A 24416-nucleotide genomic window follows, 5' to 3' on the forward strand; every position below is an offset into this window, starting at 1 on the left:
ATTGTCCCTCTTTTATCTACAGTGTGGTTGAGTCCAGTGTGTCCTGTTCTCATCCGAGTTATAATACTTCCTTCCCATCGATTTCTGTTCTCTCTCCGCCCAGCACCCACTTGTTTATGTATAGTATAAAGATTAACAGAAGATGTCTGCCTTTTTCATACTTTTAATTATTGATTTTGCTTCTGTTTTACTCAATGGGACTTCTAGATCGATTTCATTAACTCTGAGAGCTTGTTCGGCCAGAATGTCTGCCGTCTCATTCCCTTCCACACCTATACATGAGCAGGAACCTACATGCCTTCATTTAGGCATTACTTCTTGTTATGAAGTAAAACTAACCAACCAAACTGAAGGAAACATAATTGATAATCACATTTTGGCGAGCCATGGCGCACCAAGAAAAAGGAAAATCAACAGTCAGTGCAAGAAGTTTCAGTCACGTTGGGGCAAAGAATTTTTCTTCACAGAGGTCAGCGGGAAATGTGTCTGTTTAATTTGCCAGAAATCAGTTGCAGTAATGAAGGAATATAATATTAAAAGACATTCAGAAACAAAGCATCAGGCCTTCAGCTCTTACACTGGTGCCGAATGAGATCAGAAAGTAAAACAATTAGCAGCGCCCTATCAGCTCAACAACAGCAGTTTTTTTTTTGTGCTATTAAAGTGCAAGAAAATTCTACACTGCACTGCAAAAAATGTTTTTTATTTATTTATATTTTTTGTCTTGTTTCAAGTCCAAATATCAAAAAAATCTTAAATAAAGGAGAATTTTCTAATTTGTTTTGAGAAATAATATGCCAATATTAAGTGAGTTTTTCCTTAAAACAAGCTAAAATAATCTGCCAATGGGGTAAGCAAAATAATCCTGTTTTTTCTTTTGACATAAGATTATTTTGCTTACCCCATTGGCAGATTAATTTGCTTGTTTTAAGGAAAAAAATGCATATTAAGGAAAATATTAGCATTTTATTTCTCAAAACAAGACAATTTTTTTTTAGATTTTTTAGATATTTGTTTTTTTAAAAACTTAAGTCTTTCTAGAAACACAGTTGGACGACCAAAATAAAATAATTTCTTAATAAAATACACGCACACATCCATCCATCCATATATATATATATATATATATATATATATATATATATATATATATGCGTGTCTGTGTGATTTATGTAAAATTTGGCCCGGGAGAACATTTTTTTTTGCATCTGGCCCTCGGCCCAAAAAGTTTGGACACCCCTGCTTTAGGACCTGCCATAAAACAATTCCGCTAAGGTATATCTTAGTATTTTTACATGCTGTGCTGTCATTTTTTTGAGTATTTTTTAAATGCCATATATCAATAAAATCCTTACATCCCCAACTTGAAGTGTATGTATATCATTAATCCATATTAACTAGTTAAATAGTTTAAATGTGCAACAAACCACAAATTTGTTAATTTTTTTATTTTATTTTACTATATGCAGAAATAACACAAATGTCAACCTCAAACTTGTCAATGTAAAAAAAAAAACATGCATAAAACACTTTGAAACCCTATGCAACTGATTTGGACGTATTAAATCAATTTGTTTATGAGATAAACTTTTTTTATAAACCGTGTAGACAGAACAATTTGATTGATAAACAAAAAAGTTTAATAACTTAATCAACACTATTGTAAAATTTACACAATTTATCACAATTTGTCATACAAAGGGGCATTCAGTGGTGAATGGATGTTCATTTGTGGGGTAAAAAGAGATTAATATTTTACTTTTAAGAGCCCTGTTGATTGAGATACACATAAATTAATTAATTAAGGACACTCTTGTGTAAAAAAAATAAACAAATTAACAAGTAAAACATAAATAAATAATTAAACATTGAACAACTGAAAGCCACTGCTACAAATAAACAGCCTAGCTATGATAAGTCTTATGACAATTTCGGTCGAGAATAACCCAGAGGGGCACTTGGCATGCCTCGCACATGATTGGGGTGCATTTCCAACAAAGCCTGCATTTCCCGCGCCCTTCTGTGGCTTTTTTTAGAGACAACTGCACCAGAAATGGTAACAGGTAAGTGATGGTAGCTCTCCCATGCTGGTTGCAAGGACACCCCAAACAGCTCCGCTGCTATCTGCTTTTGAAAGTCCTGGTGTGTCATGGGCTGCTCTTCTTTGCTGCTATACAGTTGCTTGTGCGGCAAGTAGCAGTTTGTGACAGCAATGTCAATGAAATGATGTAGCACAGTCATGTACCACATTCTGCTTTTTTTGATGAGTAATAGTAACCAATCAGCTGATCTGAAAGGTCAACTCCCCCATGAAGTGATTGTAATCTTTCATAGCTGCAGAAACTGAAATCTAAACATGCTTATACCCACTGGTGGATTTACACATTCTTTTGATGGTGTCCCCCATGTATGCAGTGTGCAAAGTAGTGCACACACTCACCTCTCATGTGTCCATCCATTTTGTGAAAAGGAGGGTCCCCTGCTGGATCCACCTTACAGAACCCAGTGGTGACTTCTTTGACTTCCTTCATCTCCTCTAGATCCTCTTCCTTTACAGGTCGTCGCCCTCATGTAAGGTATGATTAAAGCATTCAAAAAACATTCACATTAATTGTTCTTTGAATATTTTATACCATTATGCAGAGAAGCCGTCTCTGCCTGGTACTTTAGATGTTTTAAGGTTTGATATAGCGTTGCTTATTTCTTCTATAGTTGTTTTTTGAGTTTGGGTTTTATTTTGTATTGATCCAACTGATAGTAAATCCAATGTGTGTAAAATGCTGCATGTTTGCAAGTTCAATATTAATCTTTTGAGAAATATAATTCCTTATAGTATTTCGGCAAAAAACTTGTATTTCCTCCAAGTTATGACGTATCTTTTCAGTGTTGGAATCTTTGATTTTAAATATACTCCTCTCTGCCTGTCGTTTCCCTATTCTCCATGCCAGGAGCTTTTTTGCTTTTGGACTATTTTCATAAAATTTCTGTTTTAAAAATGGAAGTTTTAATTGTACTTGCTCATCGAATCTTTTATTGAGTTCCGCTTTAACTTCTTTGATCTTATTAAAAGTATCTGGATCTTCTTTATTATCATATTTAGTCTCTAATTCTTTAAGTTGTATATAATTCCTTATAGTATTTCCTGAAAAGCCTGTTGTATTTCCTCCAATCTATGACATATCTTTTTAGTTTTGGGATCTTTGATTTTAAATATACTCTACTCTGCCTGTTGTTACCTTATTCTTGCTTTAACTTCTTTGATCTTATTAAAAATATTTTTTTCCTTGATCCCCACATTATAAGTTTAACTCGCATAACAGCTTTAGCTGCGTCTTATAGGATACTAGGTGACACCTCTCCATTAACAGTATGTTTTAAATATTGTAATAGTTCTTTTTTTAACATATCCTACACATGTTAAATCATTTAAATGATTAGGGTTAAATCGCCAAAATGTCTTTTTGGGTTTATTGTCCACGTACACTGTTAAATAAGCTCCTGCTTGGTCTGAGATGTCTCTTGTTCCTATTTTACAGTCTTTTATTTTATGTTGATCTGACTCAAACTAAAATGATAAATTCTAGAATGAGACATGTGGGCGGTAGAGAACAAAGAACATTATTTTTAAGAGGGTATATGTCTCTCCATACATCTATTAAGCCTAATTCTTTCATCATATATCTTATTTGTCTAGTTACTTGACTAATTTGCTTATTAGAAGACGAGTCCAATTTAGGCTGAAGTTGTACATTCCAGTCTCCCCCACAGATCAACGTACCTGAGGCCATCCCAATTTTTCAAATTTCTTATGTTCTGTATCAGAAAGATGCGTCTCTTGCCAGAAGATTATCTGTTGCTTTTCTCTTTTCAATTGAGACACGAGTTTGCTTCTTATAATTACTCCATATTCCTGTTTTTGCAAAAACTATAATCAGATCTTGTTGCGAAGATCACGGTGACCGGAATATGAAAAACACAAACATGAATATCTTGAACAACATAAAAAAAAACATAACTTAAAAGGTCTCCAAACCTTGAAGTCTTAAATAACTTTTTAATGTGAGAGTAAAGCCTTCATTCTCTAAAGGGCCCCTCCTTGCTGTGCCTATTGCACAAAAATGTTAACGAATATATTCAGCACCCATATCTGGCAATATTATATTCTTGTATTTCTGGCTAGGTTTTCAAGTTAAATATTTCTACTAATTATAGCAAGGGATTTTAAGTGTATAGATTAGAATCCCTTTATGTCTTCCCACCAGTATGTTACTTAACGATTTGAGTCTTGGTGGGCTTTAATCGTTCATCTTGTGTCGTTGGTCAGTTCGGTTAAATACCATTCTTCCTTCAAACGATTTAAATGTCCATCATTGGTGAATCAAGTCAAGAAGTTTTTCCAGCCTCTCAGAGTTCTTTCTTAGGATCTGTCAGGTTTTATCCTTCTTTCAAACAGAGCTAGTGTTGTCGCTTTGAAATTTACAGTTTTTCCCAGATCTTCGCTTGATGTTTTTCCTTACTTTTCTTCGAGGTCACTCCAACCTTTTGCCAAAGTCTTTGTTTCTCTTTCCCAGAGATTCCTATAATAGTTTCATCTTCGCTGTTTATTAGTCCTTGTTCTTTCAGATCTCTTAAAGCCCCGTCATCGAAATGTACATGACTGCCCCGTTTTCGAGAAAGATTCTAAGTTTCGCCGACTTATTAGTACAAAAGCCCATCTTTTCTGTTGGATCCTAGGTGGGCAGTCTTTGTCAAAGAAAATCTTTTTTTTTTGTTCCAGTATATTACTTTCTTCCTCCATGCAGAGCGGAGGACTGGGTCCTTCGTTTTGTATTCCAGGATGAATACCACCACTGATCTAGGGTGGCATCAGCGGGTGGTTTTGGTCCGAGTGCCTGGTGAAACTGTTGGATTTTAAGGTCCAATTCGTTGAGTGACAGCTCCGTTTTGATAATAGTTTCCAACAAGTCTTGGATATTATAGCCTATGCTTCTTTCTGGGATTCTAAAGATCTGAATATTATTTTGACGAGAGCGTGTTTATAGACTTAACAGTTACTTTTGTATGTTTTCTATTATCTTAGCAACATTCTCCTCCAATTCTCCAACTCGCTGCTCCACTTCGTTGATGTTTTTTGCTGTTGCGTTTAGGTCCGTGATGAGGCCATCCAGTTTTTTTATTTCTTGCTTAAATTTAATAAAAGTTACTTGCTTAAATCTGGTTAAATCAGATTAAAATCCATCTGGAAAGCTTTGATGTCCGTAGTTGACAGGCTCTCACCTATCCCGTCCGTGTCGGATTTTTCATATGTTGAGTTCTCGTTTTTTTTTTTTTTTTTCCAAGTTTCAACAGTGATTTTGTCCTAGCCTTTTTGCTTTTGCCCCCCTTCATATGGTTTAGGTTATTAATGATGTAAAAAGGAGGATTAATATCAGTGTGTATGGGAGCTCTCTTTCTATGCTCCTACACGTATCGACACCATACCGGAAACCATCACATGTGTTTCTTAAGCTCCCCCGAATGAATGAAACTCTGTACACACTGATTATGACTACGGTTTCTTTCCAGTGTGAATCCTCTGGTGCCGTTTCAATTCTGCAGCTGTGATAAAAGTCTTCTCACACTCCAAGCACATATACTCTCTCACATCAGTGTGGATCCTCATGTGTTTAATAAGGTATGACGATTGGTTAAAATTCTTCCCACACTGAGGGCAGGTGAATGGTTTCACTCCAGTGTGGATCCACATGTGTAGATTAAGGTATGATGATTGGCTGAAACTCTTCCCACAATGAGTGCATGTGAATGGTTTTTCTCCAGTGTGGATCTTCATGTGTCTATAAAGCGATGATAATTTGCTGAAACTATTCCCACACTGAGTGCATGTGAATGGTTTCTCTCCAGTGTGGATCCTCATGTGTTGATTAAGGGATGATGATCGGCTGAAACTCTTCCCACACTGAGTGCAAGTAAATGGTTTCTCTCCAGTGTGGATCCTCATGTGGTGATAAAGGGATGATGATCGGCTGAAACTCTTCCCACACTGAGTGCATGTGAATGGTTTCTCTCCAGTGTGGACCATCATGTGTTTATTAAGGGATGATGAGCAGCTGAAACTCTTCCCACACTGAGTGCAAGTAAATGGTTTCTCTCCAGTGTGGATCCGCATGTGCTTATTAAGGGATGATGATTGGCTGAAACTCTTCCCACACTGAGTGCATGTGAATGGTTTCTCTCCAGTGTGGATCCTCATGTGAGTCTTTAGTTTGCTTTTGCTTGTCAAACTCTTTCCACACTGAGTGCAGGTGACACAACTCTTGTCTCTCATTTTTAAAATACCATCAGTCTCTAAATGAGTTCTGTCCTCAATTTTAACATGATGTTCCTCTTCTTTACTCTCCTCATAGTCTTTAATTAGGTCTGAAATTAAAAAAAAAAAGTTTAGTTTTTAGTAAATCATTCAAACTCTCATCAAAAGCTGAAGTAAAAAGGCACTAATACATTGGCAACACAAACCTTAATTTTGATGCACATTAAATGTAAAGACAAAGCAGATCATATTTAGATTGATCTTGTCATATTAACCTCCTGGTGTCCATTACACACATACACTTTTAAGTGAATTCTTATTTGATTGATCCCAGATTATTTTTGGTCATATTGATGAGACATCAAATTGAAAGCTGTAAAGGGACAGTTTTTTTATTTGTATATATGCATAATCACAACAAAACAACATGTTTTTGTAAAACTTGTAAAGCAGATGGGTAATACTTTTTCATTCTGTGCCTGACAGGTAAACCTGTTTGAAAAAAACAGCTTAATCTCTGTGAATATTTGCCTCACATACATGAGACATATCTGCATAAAGCCTTAAATTCGCACCTTTAAATGACAAATGTTCTGTGGTTTAGTAATTTGCAATGCAGAATTCTAACACTTAATGATTTCAGATAATCAAACAAATGTACATATTAGTAAAAGATACCACAATTAAACACATTGTGCAGTTTTTAAATGAAGGTTTTTATTAAAAGGATAACAAAATACTGAACTACACAGGCTTGTGTGAAAATGTTTTCCCCCATTAAAACCTAACTTCACACTAACTTCAAGTTCTCTAGCCACACCCAGACCAGGGGCCTCATGTATCAACGCTGCGTATGCACAAAAACTTTGCGTGCGCCAGGTTTCACGCTCAGAATGGCTCACGTTTGGATTTACTAACAATGAACTGAATGTGGGTATGTGCGCAGCTTCACGGCAGCTTTCTGGCAGGCGTACGCACATTTTTTGTGCGTGTCTGTTTTATTTCCATTGGCGACTCCTAGAGGCAGTTGTGTTAAATTCTTCTCTACAAAGTGTCTGACCCTTGCAATGGCAGCTTTATGAGACGGGTTCATCTAGCAGGTATATAAGGTTCATACCATACAGTTGACCAGCTAAACATTAAAGCACAATTTGCAGCAGTCGCCTGTTTTCCCAATGTAATCTTAGCTATCTACCGCACGCTCATTGCTATAAAGACACTATCTGAAGATGAATTTGCACGCGTGAATCAGAAACATTTCCATTCAATAAATGTGCAAATAAAATATGATGCACAAACTTATAGATGATTTCTACTTGTCTTTCTCGTGATAAATAGTGGGCAAAATCTGATATGTAGCGGGGAAAAAAAGAAGAAAGAGTTCGTCAGACGCTGAATTCGAGCCGAGTTTAAGCTCAAACGTGTCAATACATGATCACATGTGTCTTATGAGGTGCGCCACTGAGACTGCTAAGGGTACAGCAACATTTTACAGATATAAACCACACTATTTCTTTTTTTAATGCACTCAGTGCGATGTTCAGTCCCAACTGTGTTAACAGCATCAGTTAAACTCTCCCACTCTTATTTTTTTCTTTTGTTGTTAATTCCGGAGAACAAACTTGCAAATAACACCGCTTTTCTCCGGTCTACCTCCGAAAGCAGCACCTCCAATTCACATTCTGTTCAAAGTTTCTCTTCTTGCTTGCTTTGCCTCTGCTTTTTCGTTGGGTTTTGCCATTAGCATAGTCATTAGCATATTCATACGGGGGAGGAGGCAGGGAGGGGTTTTGTGCTCGTGCATGTTGCGCTCAGTTTCACGTTCATTCGAATGTACAAAAGAATATGCGTGAGATTCGGCGTACGCAGTGTTTCATACATCTGAATTTTTTTCTGCGTATGCACATTTACAGCTTTGTGCGTACGCAATGTTTTAGTAAGATTTCCACGCAAGTCTTCGTACATGAGGCCCCTGATTACTACCAAACATGTTTGCAATCAAGAAATCACCTAAATAGACCTGTCTGACAAAGTGAAGTAGACCAAAAGTGCCTCAAAAGCTAGACATCATGTCAAAAACTAAACACATTTAAACACAAATAAGAAAGAAAATACTTGTGTCACAAGTAAAATAAAAAGAGTGAACTCAAATGCAGAAAAACAAGTCTTTATTGAGGAGTGAGTCCTGGAAAAAACAGATGTCAAAGTAAACACCCGGTTGGGTGAGCGCTAAGGAAATTCCGTGGGAAAAAACAACCAGACATTCACTCACTATTAGTCCTGGACACAAATACAGGGTGAGTAACAAAATAATATGTACACAAACAATCGATAACATACTGACAAACATGAAGGGAAGTGATGTGGTATAAACAGGAAAAAAGGGAAACGAGAGCTTCTGTGACTGCAAATAAAAGCCGATGACGAGAGAAAATCTGTAACTCAGAACAGGAGGAGAGAGCAAAAGCTTGAGGTACAGTGACAGTACCCCCTCCCTCAAGAACACCCCCTGGCATTCCCTTAAGACTCACTATGGACCTGATGACTTTTTAATTAATTTATTTATTTTTTGCTCCGTCCTTTTTTTTGCTTTGTTGCTTTTTTTTTTAAACACAACTAATTGTCCCTTAAATGAGCACACACAGTTACTAAAGTAGTCAAATGCTTCATTATAGATCTGTGCATTCTTACATTAACACCTCTGTTATCAAACAAAACACAATGAGAGATTCATTTGCTGCTCTTCACTAAATAACTGTAGTACCTTTATTCAATATGCAAATACAATCAAAAGTGAAGTAGATTTTATAGCTTTATTTAATTTCTGTTCAGGCCATTGATTTTAAAAGGCTAAACCTATTATTTTATTGTCAGTATTTTCTAATGTTGCTATGTATTCTATCATTTGAAGCTATTTGTTGTTATTATTCAAAAGCAGGTAATGATTCGCACTCAATTGCTTCGTACTGTTTTTATTTTTACTTATTCCTACATTTTACAGGTGATAACAAACAAACAGACGTTTCGGCACAAAGCCTTCCTCAGTGTGTGACTCAATTCTCTAACTTCACCTTTTTATTCCATAGTTAATCACAATGTGCAATTAGTTAAACCGTCACTCATTTCATTATCCATTAATCACACAATAACTTATAATCTTCACAGCAATGACAATAAACAATCTTCCCATTTCCGACCTCACTCTACAGAGATAAAGTGTATCAACCATTATCATTGATCAGGTGTACATCAATACAATAAAATTCTAACAGTTGACATTAAAAGTTTTCTACATTTGACAATTACCCAAAGATTAAAAATCACAAGTCTTACCTTCACCTCTACCCATATAACCAATTATACAGGAGACATTTACCCTCATATTCAAAAACAATTTGCGAAACATACGAAAATACCTACATTCAAAAACCATTACTACATAGGAAAACAGCATATCATTATATTTTTTAACAATTTACATTACAGTATATCAATGATCAATTACTTGAAAAATACCTTTTCCTTCCAAAACAATCTCGCAAGAAAACAGCACATCAAACATCAAGTTTCAGACCTCTCCTTTTCATTACAATACTAGGTCAATTACTAGCAAAATACATTTACCTTCAATAACATTACAAAACAATACAGCACATCAAATATCATCAAGTTTATCAATATTTTCATTTTCATTACAGTACATCATCAACCTCTCGAAAAAAATACCTTTATCCACAAAAAACATTTCACAAAAAGCCAAACCAGACAGCATGTCAATTATCACAGTGTTAACCAATAGTTTCTGTTTCACTTCAATATATCATGATCAACCACATGAAAATTACCCTTACCTCCTAAAATATTATTTCACAAGAAACCTATCAATTAACATTATTCTCCCATTATTATCTTTATTCCGAAGTTCACAAATATTTAAAGAAAAAAAATAATTTTTTGATTTTTGTCAACAACTTTAACGTTCAAGATTTACAATTCCTAATATCGATTAAATAGTAGATTTGTTAAAGAAACGCAGAAAGATCCAGCTCCTCATTTATTCCTTTTGGTGCAGGTGACTTTAATTCATGAATCCAGAACGCTTCTCTTTGTAATAATCTTTTATTTAAATTACCTCCTCTATGTGACTTCTTTTGAATAATAGTAACGATAAGATTAACGCACCAAACCAAAGAAGTAACTAAAAAAAAACGCAAGCGCGCAGGACAAACTTCAGTAAGCTATTTGTTGTCCCATATTTTTTTACATCTCAACGTTGACAGATTAGTTATAATGTCAGCTAATGTTATGGAAGGGCATACCTCGATCATTACTTCCTCAAGCTAATGTGTAAATATTAGATCTATTCAGCAATAATGTTAATTGCATTGGCATATTTATCTGATGTTTTCCCAGCTTGTAGTAGTCAATCAAAAAGCTATTTAGTTTCTTATGACTATACACTAGCAGTGGAATTTACTGCAATGTGACGGGGCGCCACCTGAAATCTTGCCTAGGGTGCCAAATTGGTTAGGGCCGGACCTGATGTTAGTGCACCCTCAACCAGTCTGGGAGGCAGAGGAGCAGATGTAATGGGCTGCAGGGGGGAGAGAAGAATGGGTTTAAACTTAGACACCTAAAATAAAAAAACGGATGAATGTTTTTAAACTTAGAGCTTAATTTCAGTTGAACCAACACTGGACTGAGCACCTTGATAATGGGAAATGGCCCAATGAATTTGGGTCCCAATTTACGTGGGGGAAGTCTGAGAGGAAAGTCTTTGGAAGACAACCAGACTTTCTGACCACACATGTATAGAAGGAAGCAGACACTTCATTCCTATTGCCAGTCCTTTTCTGGTGATCCTCCATGTCTAAAGGCATCTCTGAATGAACAAATGAATGAGGGAACAATGGCATCTTGTTCTTGGAAAGAGAATACACTTATTTTACACTGCCACCATTTTAAAGAACGAAAGCTAGGCTGCTGTGGGAACATGGAAGTATAGGATCAGCATTGTAAAGATTGCAACAACATGCTGTGGACTACAAACCTCCAGCTGTTGCCACAATTTGTAAACCTCACTTTAATATAATTCAGTTCAGTTTAATTTAAACAATTAAAAGCAGATTAGGCATCAAACTAAATTACAATCTCTTTAACAGTGATACGCTTAAGTGTATAACAGCGCTGATTTGCCATAGTGTTCACTGGTGCCCACCAGAAATGACTGTGACTAAGACCCCGTTTACACCAATGCGTTTTCGTTTTAAAACGCATAAGTTTTGCTACGGTTACGCCATCCGCCCACACTATGCCGAAGTTTTCGAGCGCCGAAAACGCTGGAGAGGTTAAAGAGGTTTTCATTCTGAAACGCTGCTGCTCCGTCTCAATGTGGATGGGCAAAAACGGAGACATCTGAAAATGGAGGCGGGCCTGCCAACATTCGCCTATCTAATTGGGGCTTTTCCTCAATATTAAGAAGTCTACACACACAGTTCAGTCTCGCATCCTCTCCCGGTAAGTTCAGACTTTGCAAGTTTGATATGGAAAACAGACCCTCAAGGACATGTCTGGTAAATCTTCTAAGGGAACAGTGCACTTTATAACCTTATTCACATCATCCTGGCTACGCTGTTTCATTTTGATATTAACAACTTAGCAGACAGCAGAAATGTTGAGGCGTCGGGCTGCATCTTCACTGTATGCATATTTATAATAAAACAGAGCCTATATAACATCACTGCCTCGTTTCATTTTCAACGAAACGTATCCTCTGCACTGCTGAATATTAGTTTTAATAATCAATAATAGCCATTATGAAAGTATAACGCAAAATAAGTTTATACATTATAGGAAATAAAGGCAAGCGATCAGTCAATATACGTGCTATTTATTTATTATATATATATTGCTACGTGGTTCCATTAATTATTAACTTATCTTTGTGCTCAGCCAAAACACGTTACCTGTGAACAAGTAATCGATTCAAAAGACCAAAGTCGGGAATATGTTGTTAGATAAAGACAACAAGATGAATTAAATATCACGTTTAATGAATATAGTGAGATTAGATCCAGCGAGAGATGCTTGATGAGCAGTCCACCCAGCACAGCTCTCATCTGGGTAGAAATGCTGCAGCGCTTGCCCGAGAGTGTGTGTGTGGTCACGTGATGTGCGTTTTCAGCGATTTGGTATGGACGGAGAGCAGTTCAGAAACGCTAGGTAAAGCGGTAGTGTGGGCGCGGATCGTTTTCTTTCTAAAACGCCGTTTTTATACTAAAACCCACTAGTATAAACGAGGCCTAAGATATACAGCAGGTACAAAATTTTCCTGTGTGGCTTCAGGCGATACTTCTGGGCATCACCAGCCTGCTCTAGGGGAACGAGACAGGGCTGCCCTCTGTCCCCTGTGCTCTTTGACATTGCCATCAAACCTCTTGCAACCATATTAATGAACTCTGATGGCTTGCAAGGAATTTTTAGAGCGGGACAAGAACATAAGCTCCTGCTATATCGGATGATCTTCTTCTTTTTCTGTCAAATCCAGATACATGTATTCTAAGAGCTCTTACAACAATTTCAGAATTTGGAAATGTTTCTGGATACAAAGTCAATCTAGCAAAGAGTTTTTTTTCCCCCAATCAATGATAGAGCACAGCAAATGTCCTTCCAATCCTTTCCATTTTCAGTAAGTCCTGATAAATTTGTATATCTGGGTGTGAGTGTGACACGCAAATATAAGGATTTGTTGAAAAAAATTTTTAAAACGACATTAGACAAAGCCAAATGAGACATGACGTGGTGGTCAACACTTTATTTTTGGCTGGGAAGATCAACTCTATTAAAATGACAATACTACCAAGATTTCTGTTTCTATTTCAGACCGTGCCTGCTTTTATTCCCAAGTCATTTTTCATTTAAATAATTGTATTTCTACTCGCATAAGAAAGGAACTCCTAAAAAGAAAAAAGGAAGAGGGTGGATTGAAATGCCAATTTCTAATACCATTATTGGGTGCTCAATTTACACAAACTGATATTCTGGTTTTCCAACATCTGTAATGATGAGGGCCCATTTTGGTTACTTATGGAACAGCACACGTCTAATCCAGTGTCTTTACGCTCAATACTTTGTGCTCCGATTTCAGTGAGTAAACAATATTCTACGAATAACCCAGTTATTAATGGATCACTCAGAACATGGTCACAATTCAGACTTCACTTTAATAATAAACAAGCATTGCCTTCTGCTCCCATTTTGTTAAATCCATTATTTCTTCCCTTTCTTATAGATTCAGCATCCCAATTATGGTCTAGGAAGGGAGTTAACTGTGTTAAGGACCTGTTTAAAGATGGCATATTATCTCATTTCAACAGTTAAGAACAGACATTGAAATTCCCCAGTCTAATTTTTTAGGTACCTTCAGGTCCGTAGTTTCATTAAAAAACACTTCTCTCCTACACTGAACCAACCAGAAGCATGCTGGATAACTGATTTGGTAAATATGGAGCCATATCAAAGGGGTAATATGTCCATGTTATATGAAGTGATCCAAAGAACTGCCTCCCCTTCCCTAAATTGTATAAAGCAAAAATGGGAAGATGAACTGGGACTAGAAATATCAGATACAGCCTGGCAATATGCCATAGAACTGGTACACTCATCTTCTGTATGTATTAGACATGGTCTTTTTTCAGCTGAAGGTGCTTCATAGGCTTCACCTATCTAGGAGCAAGCTGGCAAAAATGTATCCAGGATGAACGATTTGGATTTATACCTTCCAATCCATCTCAGCATGAATCAACGTTTATCCTTTCCTCATCATCTTGTTTCTCATTATTTTTGATCATTTGAATGAGTATTTATCTTTGAAATAATTTTAACTAAGGAATAAGTTAAACACACTGCTTAATATAAGAATGTTCAGTGCATTTGCCTGTCTCTTTATAACTATTTTCAGGAGCCACCAAACTAGGTCAGATGTCATGGAGACCTTGATTGGAACTGAGGGCTGAGGACTGGAATCAACTGTTTCCATAGTTATTTCTATGAGTTAATACTATCTAAAATGTCTAAAAGTGATTTTACGGTTTTTACGGTTAATTCTTTTAAAGTGATTCCAATTTTTATGTAGATAGACGCTGTGTGTAGTGAGGATGTTGTAGCAGACTGTTGATGGAAACAATCTTGAACCAGTTTGATAACAGCTGAACGTACAAGAAAAAATGGAATTATTTTATTTCGGTCGTCCAACTGTTTCTAGAAAGACTTAAGTTTTTAAAAAACTTGAATCTTCTCTGGGCAAATTACAGTTGCAACACTCATCCTTTATAAATTCTCCTTCAGTGAAGGGTTTCCTGTGTTCTGCACCAGTGTAAGAGCTGAAGGCCTGATGCTTTGTTTCATAATGTCTTTTAATATTATATTCCTTCATTACTGCAACTGATTTCTGGCAAATTAAACAGATACATTTCCCGCTGACCTCTGTGAAGAAATATTCTTTGCCCCAACGTGGCTGAAACTTCTTGCACTGACTGTTGATTTTCCTTTTTCTTGGTCCGCCATGTCTCGCCAAAATGTGATTATCACTTATGTTTCCTTCAGTTTGGTCGGTTAGTTTTACTTCATTACAGGAAGTAATGCCTAATTGAAGGTGTGTAATAGCGACACCCAGTGGTTATTTGAATTACGTTTATTTTTGTATAGCGGGCCAGATTCTATTAATATTTATAAAAAGCCTCCCGGGCCGCCACAAAACTGATTGCGGGCCCCAGATGGCCCGTGGGCCGTAGACACCCCTGGTCTAGAGGATGTCTGACTTTTATGCTTAACATACGGTTCAGAATTGTACGCACAAACCCCATGTGGAAATGTTCCTAGTCTATCTGTGTTTTAACCATTCAGGATAGAACATCTATATGTATGATGCAATTACTGACATTATGTGAGAGTATAATTGTTATTTATTGGTGATTGTAAGCAGAGCGGCCTAGGAACTCATTGCCAGTGTTGAAGCTGGCTTCTGCTGATGTAACTGCAAACTTTCTTCAGTAAACTTGATTTATTTAATTTAAATCTTTAACTCCGGCTCTTCTTAATCTGACAGACTGGTCATTCTTTGGGTCAAACTGTATACCATCCCTACAAGGGTCGGATTCATCTTGCCCTGGATGTGGTTTGGAGCCAGCAGATCTGATGTTCTGGGGATGCCCTAGATTATATACATTTTGGGCCAATATTTTTAGATCATTTTCATCTATATGTAATAAAGATATGGATCCTAATCCTTTGACCTCAATTTTGGTACAGTGCCAGAAGAAATGCACCTGTCAACTAATCACGCAGAAATCATTGCCTTTTCTTCTTAATTGACCAGACCCCTGATTCTTCTCAGGTAAAAAAAAAACAAACCCGCCATCCCACAGACATTGGATATTAAAAATGTTATCACATCTTAAACTCGAGCACCTTGAGCACACCATACGAGGCTCTACAAAAAAATTTTATGAGGGTTGACAGCCTTTCCTATCTTACATTGAACGCTCAGGGGTTATTATATCCTAAGTGAGAAAACGGTCACACTATTTGCTCTACAAACTAGTGTGTTCATGACTATACAAAGAAAAATAATTAAATTAGAAAATATGACATCAAGCAGCATTAGGCATGGGCCAGTATAAGATTCGAATTCTAATAACCTTGACAAAAAATATCACGGTTTCACAGTACTGTGATTACTGCTCTAAAATTTGGTCTTTTAAATGTCTGGGTAAAAAAAAAAAAAAAAAAACTTGTTCCCCTTTAAACACAATATTTTTTAATTTGAGAAACTTTTACAATATTTTGGAGCAGTAAACATGTCAGGCTGAATAATACTAAAGAATCATTGACTTCTGCTGTCTTCATTAGTTTCAAAAACACAGATTTCTTTACGATTTAAAACTGAATTTTTGGATAGGAAAGGCATCTTTGGATATCTTTTCTGCTGGAGATACTGTTGTCCTAAAAAACTAAATGTAAAAAAAACCTTACATATAAAAATGGTAGAGCAGAAAATCTGGGTGTTTTTTCAAACCTCAACCTTTTTTTAAACCACGGTATACCTTGTAAACTGTTATCGTCCAATGCCTAAGCAGCATAACGTTCGAGGTTACTAAAGTAACCCTTCGTTCCCCGAGGAGGGGAACGGAAGCACTATAAGTGGATTTGATTGTAAAATCCACGCATTGGGAGGTTCGGTTCAGAAGCTACTCGTCTGAAAGAGTATTGAACGGGCCAATTAAGAATGAATTGGCAGCGCAAGCCTGCGCAGGTGAGCGGCATAAGCAATCAACTGAGTATATAAGCTCACCTGGCGCCAGCAGACGCTATCCTTTTTAAGCTGAAGAGACTTTCAACAGCTAAGGGACAGTCATTATGGCGACGGAGTATAGTGCTTCCGTTCCCCTCCTCTGGGAACGAAGGGTTACTTTAGTAACCTCGAACGTTCCCCTTCGGGGGGAACTTCAGCACTATAAGTGGATTTGATTGTAAAATCCACGCATTGGGAGCCCATTGAAAGCGCCATAATGACTGCACCTTACCAACACCCCCGATGAGGAGATAGTCAAGCAAGCGTGACGCACCCACATCATGGGGGGCGCGGTCCTCCAACGTGTCCCTGGCCCTAATTTATCCTACTTCAACAGAAGTATATCTTATATATATTTTTTGGGAAGTCGTGAGCATCTAGATAATTCTAGGAAAATACGACAGTACGTTGGGAAGCGTGCAATCCCGATAGGGAGGACGCTGCGGAGGCCATCCGTTACCCAAGGGGGGATAGATGGCAGAATTTACATATGGACTAGCCCTAAAAAGGGGGAGTACGCATAGCAAAAGAGTGGTTAGCGGGGAGGGAAGACACGGGTCCGCCCAGGGGGGGGACTTAACCGTGGCGGAATAAGCATATGGGATCGCCTAGTGGGGATCACGCATAGCAGGCACCTTTACCCAAAACGCGGGCTGACCAGCGGGCAGACCTACAACGTAGTGGGCCAGCAAGTGACTCCTCCGCTGAGTCAGTGCTGGGGGCCACGGAGGAATCTGCAGGGCTCACCTGACGGGGAACTTTACTGACAGATAAAAAGGCGCACGTATCTCCGTGTTAGGGAAAATGGCGCAGCAAGCGTGTTTCAACACCCTACCGAATTGTTTCCTCAATCACCAAGGGTTACCTAATACCCTTGAGGAAACCGGCTCCACTCGCATCTCGGCTCTGATAGTGAAAGAAAGGCATCCACAATCTAGTGGGAACTTATTTCGGTACGGCACTTCCCTGCTGCCGACCGCTATAACAGACGAAGAGCTGCTCAGATGATCTAAACTCTGAGTGCGGTCCGGATATCACGCAAAACGCGAACTGGACAATAAGAAGGGCTGGGTCTGCCTCCTCCGAGGGCAGCGCTTGCAGGCTCACTACCTCGTATTAAAACGGAGTGGTAGGAACCTTGGGCACATATCGCGGGCGGGGTCTCAGGACGTGAGAGAAGCCAGCCCAATTACAGGCACGAGTCACTGACCGAAAAATGCCTCCGGGTCCCCGACCCTCTAATCGATATCAACGCGACCAGCAGAGCTGTCTTCAGGGACAGAAAGATACGAGGAGGATCGAGGATCGAGTCGAGGATCGAAGGGATCTGACGCGGCTTGTGTAGCGAGGGCGAGATCCTAAGAGGGCATGAGAGGGGGCGGGGTGGATTAATTCGCTTAACGCCCCTGAGGAACCGGATGATGAGGTTATGCGTTCCCACGGTGCTGCCAGCCACCGCGTTATGAGAGCGGAGATGGCAGCCACGTAACCTTGAGTGTGGAGGGCGACAGCCTGCTCTCCAACTTCTCTCGGCGTAAAGAAAGCACAACGCTGATCTGGCAAATTACGGGGGTCTTCTCAGCGAGAGACACCATTCAGTGAATAGACTCCACGTCAGGGCATAGGCGCGCTCGGGGAGGGGGCTCTAGCCCGAGTGACGGTATTAGCCACCGCAATCGGAGGTTACCTAAGTCTTCCTCGCGTCTAAAAACCTCTTCAAAGATCGGCGAGGGTGCCAGGTGGTGCCCTGTCCCTGAGAGAGTAGGTGCTCTCTCGAAGGGACTGCCAGGGGAGGGCTATCGCGAGGGAGAGCTCTGACATCCAGGTCCGGTTGAGCCAGAGGGGCGCAACCAGCAACCTGTTCCTCGTCCTCCCTGACCTTGCACAGTAACTGCGCGAGCAGGCTCACTGGGGGAAACGCGTATTTGCGCGTGCCCCGAGGCCAGCTGTAAGCCAGTGCATCCGTGCCGAGAGCACTCGGTCAGGGAAAGAACAACTGGCAATGAGCGATCTCGGGGGAAGCAACAGATCGATCTGGGCTTCCCCGAATCGCGCCCATATCAGCTGAACAGACTCGGGGTGGAGTCTCCATTCTCCAGGACGCAAGGCTGCCGTGAGAGTGCATCGGCTGCACGGTTGAGCTTGCCTGAATATGAATGGCGTGCAGCGATTTCAGCCGCAGATGACTCCAGAGGAGCAGACGGCGGGCGAGCTGAGACATGCGGCGAGAGCGCATACCCCCTATACGGCTGATATACGCCACCGCCGCCGTACTGTCCGTCCTGACCAGCACGTGTTGCCGCTCCAGCACCGGAAAAAAACGATGGAGAGCGAGGAACACTGCCAACAGCTCCAGGCGATATGCCAATGCAACTGGGTACCTTTCCACAGGTCCGCAGCCGCATGCCCGAAACGCACAGCCCCCCAGCCCGTGTTGGAAGTGTCTGCTGAAACGACAACAAGACTGGACGCCTGTTCTAGAGACACCCAGGCCTGTAGGAACGAGGGGTCGCTCCAAGGGCTGAGGGCGCGGCGACACAGCGCAGTAACAGAGACTCGGTGTGCGCGCGCGTGCCATGCGTGTCTGGGGACTCGATCGTGAAGCCAGTGCTGAAGTGGTCTCATATAGAATAATCCGAGCGGCATGAAGCGGCTGCGGATGCCATATGCCCCAGGAGCCTCTGAAATAGTTTCAGTGGGACCACTATTTTACTGTCGAGCTCTCTCAGACAGTACAGCATCAGCTGAGCGCGCTCTCCGGAGAGGCGCGCTGCCATGGTGACCGAGTCCAGCTCCAGCCCGAGAGAAGAGGCAAACTGCACGGGGGCGAGTTTGCTCTATTCTCGGTTGACCTGAAACCCCCACAGGTGGAAGTGCCAGAGCACTTTGTCTGTGCTGACTTTGTCTGTTGTGTGCTGATCCGGGAAGCTCGCGGGTCCCAAGGAAAAGCTGGAGGTGAGATATTTGCTCTCACTCCAAACCCGAGCTCCGGAGGGGAGGCTCGAGGGGTGGGAGAAAGGAGACCGTCCTCCCAGCGCTCGTGAGCCACTGGCGAAACGCACCGAATCTGCAAGCTAGAAAGCATAGCGTCCCAGACTGGCAGATTTCGGGCTGTCACATCTGGGGAAGTGAAAAGTGCCCCTTCATAATGTTTTCATGGCAGTAAAAAGTGCCGTTGGAAATGGGGCCCCGCCCTCCAGCGGGGAAAGAGCAAGTTCCCTCTTCTCCAGATGGCCTGTCCCAGGGGCGCTTCGCGGTCCGTTGCCGGACTTAGCGGCGTTCTGGGCAGGGGGGCTGCCTGCTTCCGAGGTGCCTGCTTCGCCGGAGGCGTGTGCGGGGGCGGAGCAGCTCTCGTAGGCGGGCGCCTTCGGCGAGGAGCAGGTATGAATGGCACGGCGGGCGGAGCGGGCTACGGACCGCCGATAAGACATCACCCACCAACTGCTCTCTCACCGCCTTGAATTCCTGGGTGAATTCACAGACAGTGTCGCCGAACACTGGCGCCGGGGTGGCGCTCCTGGACCACTAATGTGGACATCGTCCTCCCCAACGCACACGCAGCGGACTCAGTAGTCCGAAGAGCTAAGTCGCGGCGGTGCGAAGCTCGTAAGCCTGGGTTGGACCCACCCTCATGCAGCTCGGCCAGCGCCTGCGCTTGGTAGCGCTGGTAGGTGGCTATCGCATGCAAGGCGGAAGCAGCCTGGCCCGCAGCTATGTAAGCTCTAGCTCCGAGGGAGGTAGATAACTTACAGGCTTTGGATGGGAGACGAGGCGGACCCCGCCAAGAAGAGGCGCCGCGCGGATTTACCGCCATCGCGCACTCAACCTGAGGAATCGCCACATACCCCCTGGCTGTTTCACCGTCAAGAGTGGTTAGGGTGGAGGAACACGCAGCACGAGCAGAAAAAAGGGCTTTACAAGACCGCGTGAGCCTACTGTGCACCTCCGGGAAGAAGGGAACGCCCCTCTAGTCGGTCCGGCCGCGGAGCTGGGGGATAAACCATCTCCAACCCACGGCCGAAGCAGCCCAGGAAAGCATGGCTAACATGTCCGTTTCAGGATCCGTAGTGACAGCGCTCACCAGCCCGAAGGGGGCGAGCGGGTCTGGATCATCATCGGACAATGAAAGCCCACCCTCCGATGCCGCGGTGGACATCTGGTCTCCGGTGTCATCGGGCGTAAGGGCTACCATCTGTTAGACGGATCGCTTCCCCCGCCCGAAGCTTGGATGGAGCGCTTAGAGGAGCGGGAGGTCCGCGGGCCCGTGGGCGACGGATTATCTCTCGCTGAAACCCTCAGATCTGCCCGAGTGCCCGCTGCAGAGCAGGGGACAACTGGGGTGGTTCGCCCTTTTGCAAAGGCTAACCGCGATCTTGCGCAACAGTCATGGCATCGCAATGACGACATGAACTACCCGCGAGCAGCGCATTAACATGCTGGACCCCCAGACATGTAACGCAGTGCCCGCGCCCATCATCCGAGGACAGGAAACCACCGCATCCAGAAACGCACAGTCGGAGCGCCGTCCTGATAAGGACGTGCTGCACGACTGTGTTGCTCTTTCTGTGAAGTTTGCAACTTTATACGCACCGCTCTGGAGGACCGGACCCAAAGAACGCCAGACAAGGGAGAAACCCAGCTCGACCGTCTGCCACTGCGTGTACACACTCAGGACCGGGAGAATGCTCTCGTTCGCTCAGAATCGCTGGTCACAGCAGGAGGAACCCTCATCGACTCGATCAGAAAGTCTCTGAAGCGAAAAGGATAGCGTCTGCTGGTGCCAGGTGAGCTTATATACTCAGTTGATTGCTTATGCCGCTCACCTGCGCAGGCTTGCGCTGCCAATTCATTCTTAATTGGCCCGTTCAATACTCTTTCAGACGAGTAGCTTCTGAACCGAACCTCCCAATGCGTGGATTTTACAATCAAATCCACTTATAGTGCTGAAGTTCCCCCCGAAGGGGAACGCTGTTTTTAGGATCTAAATACTTATTCTTTAAAAAGCAAAAAGATTCCAATGGCGACGCCTGCTGGTACATGAAGAAATTGGTCAATACTGATGAACTACACTCAAATGTTTGCACATCATCAGCATGCTGCAATCCATTTCTTAAGCAGCAAAACTCATTTTTAGACTAGTTTGTTGGCCAGTTGTAGTCAGTGCAATGCTAAACGTTATTGTTCCACTATAATTTGTTCATTTTGCCTCATGTCATCCCACAATTAATTATTTTAGTTTCCATTTTATTTAGCATATTTCAAATCAAGGTCATCCACTTTTTCTGACATACATTAAATCAGGGTTTCTACAGGTGTCACCAAGTTAAATTTAAGACATTTTTAAGACCATTATGAATGAAATTTTAGATTAAGGAATTTTTCAAATGGCCCAGATGAAAAAGATTTTTATATGTCCTATCAAAAAACATTTTAATATAAAATATTAAATAATACAATAATAAATCAATAATAATAATAAAATACTTTAGATATTTCTTAGCAAAAGATCTTAAATATTGTGTAAAAACAAGAGAGCTCAAATATAAACTTTCTTTAAAATGAAAAACAAATGAATGTTTTAAAATGTTTTAAAAACTAAAATAAAGTAAATCTATGCACAACAATCTGTCCAGGGGTCTGTTCTTCGTACGTTGATCACTCTGTTAGCTGGATTTGGTTATTGACGATCTTCAAAACTGATCCGAGAGTTGTTTTCATAGCAACAGTTCTGGTAGCTCAAACCTGGTCGCGAGCAGATTCAATTCAAATAAAAAACAAATCAAACGAACAAATGTTTTAAAAGTTTTAAAAACTATAATAAACTAAATCTAAAAGTTAAAAGTTTTATTGAGATGGATTGTTGGGGATTGTGAGGGTTTTAGCCAGATTGGGTAACAAAACATGAACAAAGGAAAATGAAGGCTTGTTTAAAAAAAGATTTAAGACCTACAGCACAATATTTCAGAAAATTTAAGACTTTTTAAAGCCTAAAATTTTTATTTTGGAATTTAAGACATTTTAATACCCAGCGGAAACCAACTATTATTATAATAATGTAGTTTTAACTCAGATGATATCTGTGAGAACTAGTAACAACTACAAAAACATAACATGGTTTAATCTCATAAAGAAGTTGATGAAAAAAAGGCAATTGTGATCAACATGACATGCAAATGGAAAGAACTGAGCCAACACCATCAAAGTAATAGCAGATATCTTCTATGAAAATACTGTAGGTCAAACATCGTCAGCTCAGTTAAACCTGTTTTTAATTTACTGTTTTTATTTATTTTATATAGCACCAGTGCTCAAGGGCGCTTTGCAAACAGAAAGAGAACAAGAAAAGCAATAATCTTAAGGAGGTAGTGAAAATGGGAGACTAATAATACATAAAATAATGACAAAAGACATGAGAACAAGTGACTAAAGAAACTCATTCCTGTCTTTCAATGAGTGCTTATGTGCATTTAGGAGAACTAGGCAGCACACTCAGGGCTGCAAGATGAATTTAATTTAGTATTCTTATTATTAAAATATATCTGAATGAGGATCAAATGACTGAGTTGGTCTTTGGGAATAAAAACCAACCTGTTTGTTCCTGCAGATCTTCCTGCTTGACTGTGAATGTTTCTTCAATCTTCACATCTTCACTCTCCTCTTTAATAAACGCCATCTTTATAACAGTGTGGAGATCAGTCACTTCAGCAGGAGTTTCTCTCTGCGTTTAAACACTTTATCCTGTTTAAAATAAAATACAAACTATAAAATGTCCTGTTTAAAATAATTAAAACAATGAACAGAAACAAAATAACGTCTCTTCAGCACTTGCTTCAACAGTTTATTTACATGACAGTAATTAACAAAAAGAAATCAGGTTAGTCTGAGCAGGACACAGCTGATTAAAACTAGTACTCCATTTCTTGTATATAGTGATGTACCCTTAGAATGGAATGACATTATGCTATTTAATAAACTAAACCTTCATTAAACACTTATTACACACATTTCTGTTGCTTTATTCAAACAATAGCTCTCATTACTGTAAAATAGTACTTCGTTGTATAAAGGGTAAAATAATGTTGTCAACAGCAGGTACATAATTTAGCATCAGATGAAAAACCTGAAACTTTAATCCATCGCTTTATATTTATGTAAATGTTTTAAAACAAACCTTTCTCCAGCTGAATCCAGCACAAGAGCGGCGCAACCTTATGATGTCACACGTGTTGGACTTCAAAAGGTCCAAGGGTCAAGCAGGAAAGAAACCAAAAGCAATACACTGCGCAGGAGAGGTTCAACTCTGCACTCTCTTTCAGAGACACATCCTTTTTATACCACAGTTGTTTGTCTTCCGTGCATCTTCACTTGGTTTAACCTTTTAAGGCAAATGTCTCCTTATAACACACACACAGCTCACACATCCTGTCCTTTCTCAGAACTCTCTGCCTGTTCTATGCACCCTTGCGACACTTCTCTATTTTGTGCATGCAATTTGCAGCACTTAGCAGTTTGCAACACTTCTGACAGTTTCACAATAATTAACACTTTCTAGGTTAATTGTTAAAGCATGGAAAACATGTAAAAATTGTATTTCAACTGAAAAACACCACACACGCCACGCCAAAATAAAAGTCTTTTCTTTTGTTTAGTTTTTTTGCCACTCACTGTCGCAGTCATGACTTATTGATACATTTGTCCCTCGTTTTTTACTTTACACTTGTGCTCTCTCTCTCTCTCTCTCTCTCTCTCTCACACACA

General features: G+C 40.5%; 2 protein-coding genes across 2 annotated transcripts in view; both read right to left on the reverse strand.

The window, feature by feature from the left end:
• Positions 1-24416, reverse strand: part of znf1046 (zinc finger protein 1046) — a 659651-nt gene that overhangs the window by 600474 nt on the left and 34761 nt on the right. The window lies entirely within an intron of this gene.
• Positions 1459-23871, reverse strand: LOC103910518 (uncharacterized). The gene is made up of 4 exons (XM_073947910.1): positions 23830-23871; positions 23247-23396; positions 2558-6417; positions 1459-2116 (listed from the first exon to the last, which is right to left on the reverse strand). The coding sequence occupies exons 2-3, from the start codon at positions 23329-23331 to the stop codon at positions 5549-5551; spliced, it is 954 nt and encodes a 317-aa protein (XP_073804011.1). The 5' UTR covers positions 23332-23396; positions 23830-23871; the 3' UTR covers positions 1459-2116; positions 2558-5548.

This window comes from Danio rerio, chromosome 4 (assembly GCF_049306965.1).
Source record: "Danio rerio strain Tuebingen ecotype United States chromosome 4, GRCz12tu, whole genome shotgun sequence".
Taxonomy (NCBI): domain Eukaryota; kingdom Metazoa; phylum Chordata; class Actinopteri; order Cypriniformes; family Danionidae; genus Danio; species Danio rerio.

What these genes read in the sequence shown, in the direction of transcription:
- LOC103910518 (XM_073947910.1), bottom strand. Translation starts at nt 23,331, where the DNA reads ATGGCGTTTATTAAAGAGGAGAGTGAAGATGTGAAGATTGAAGAAACA. An exon ending in AGATCTGCAGGAACAAACAG is followed by an intron (nt 6,418 to 23,246) that starts GTTGGTTTTTAT and finishes TTTTAATTTCAG; the next exon opens with ACCTAATTAAAGACTATGAG.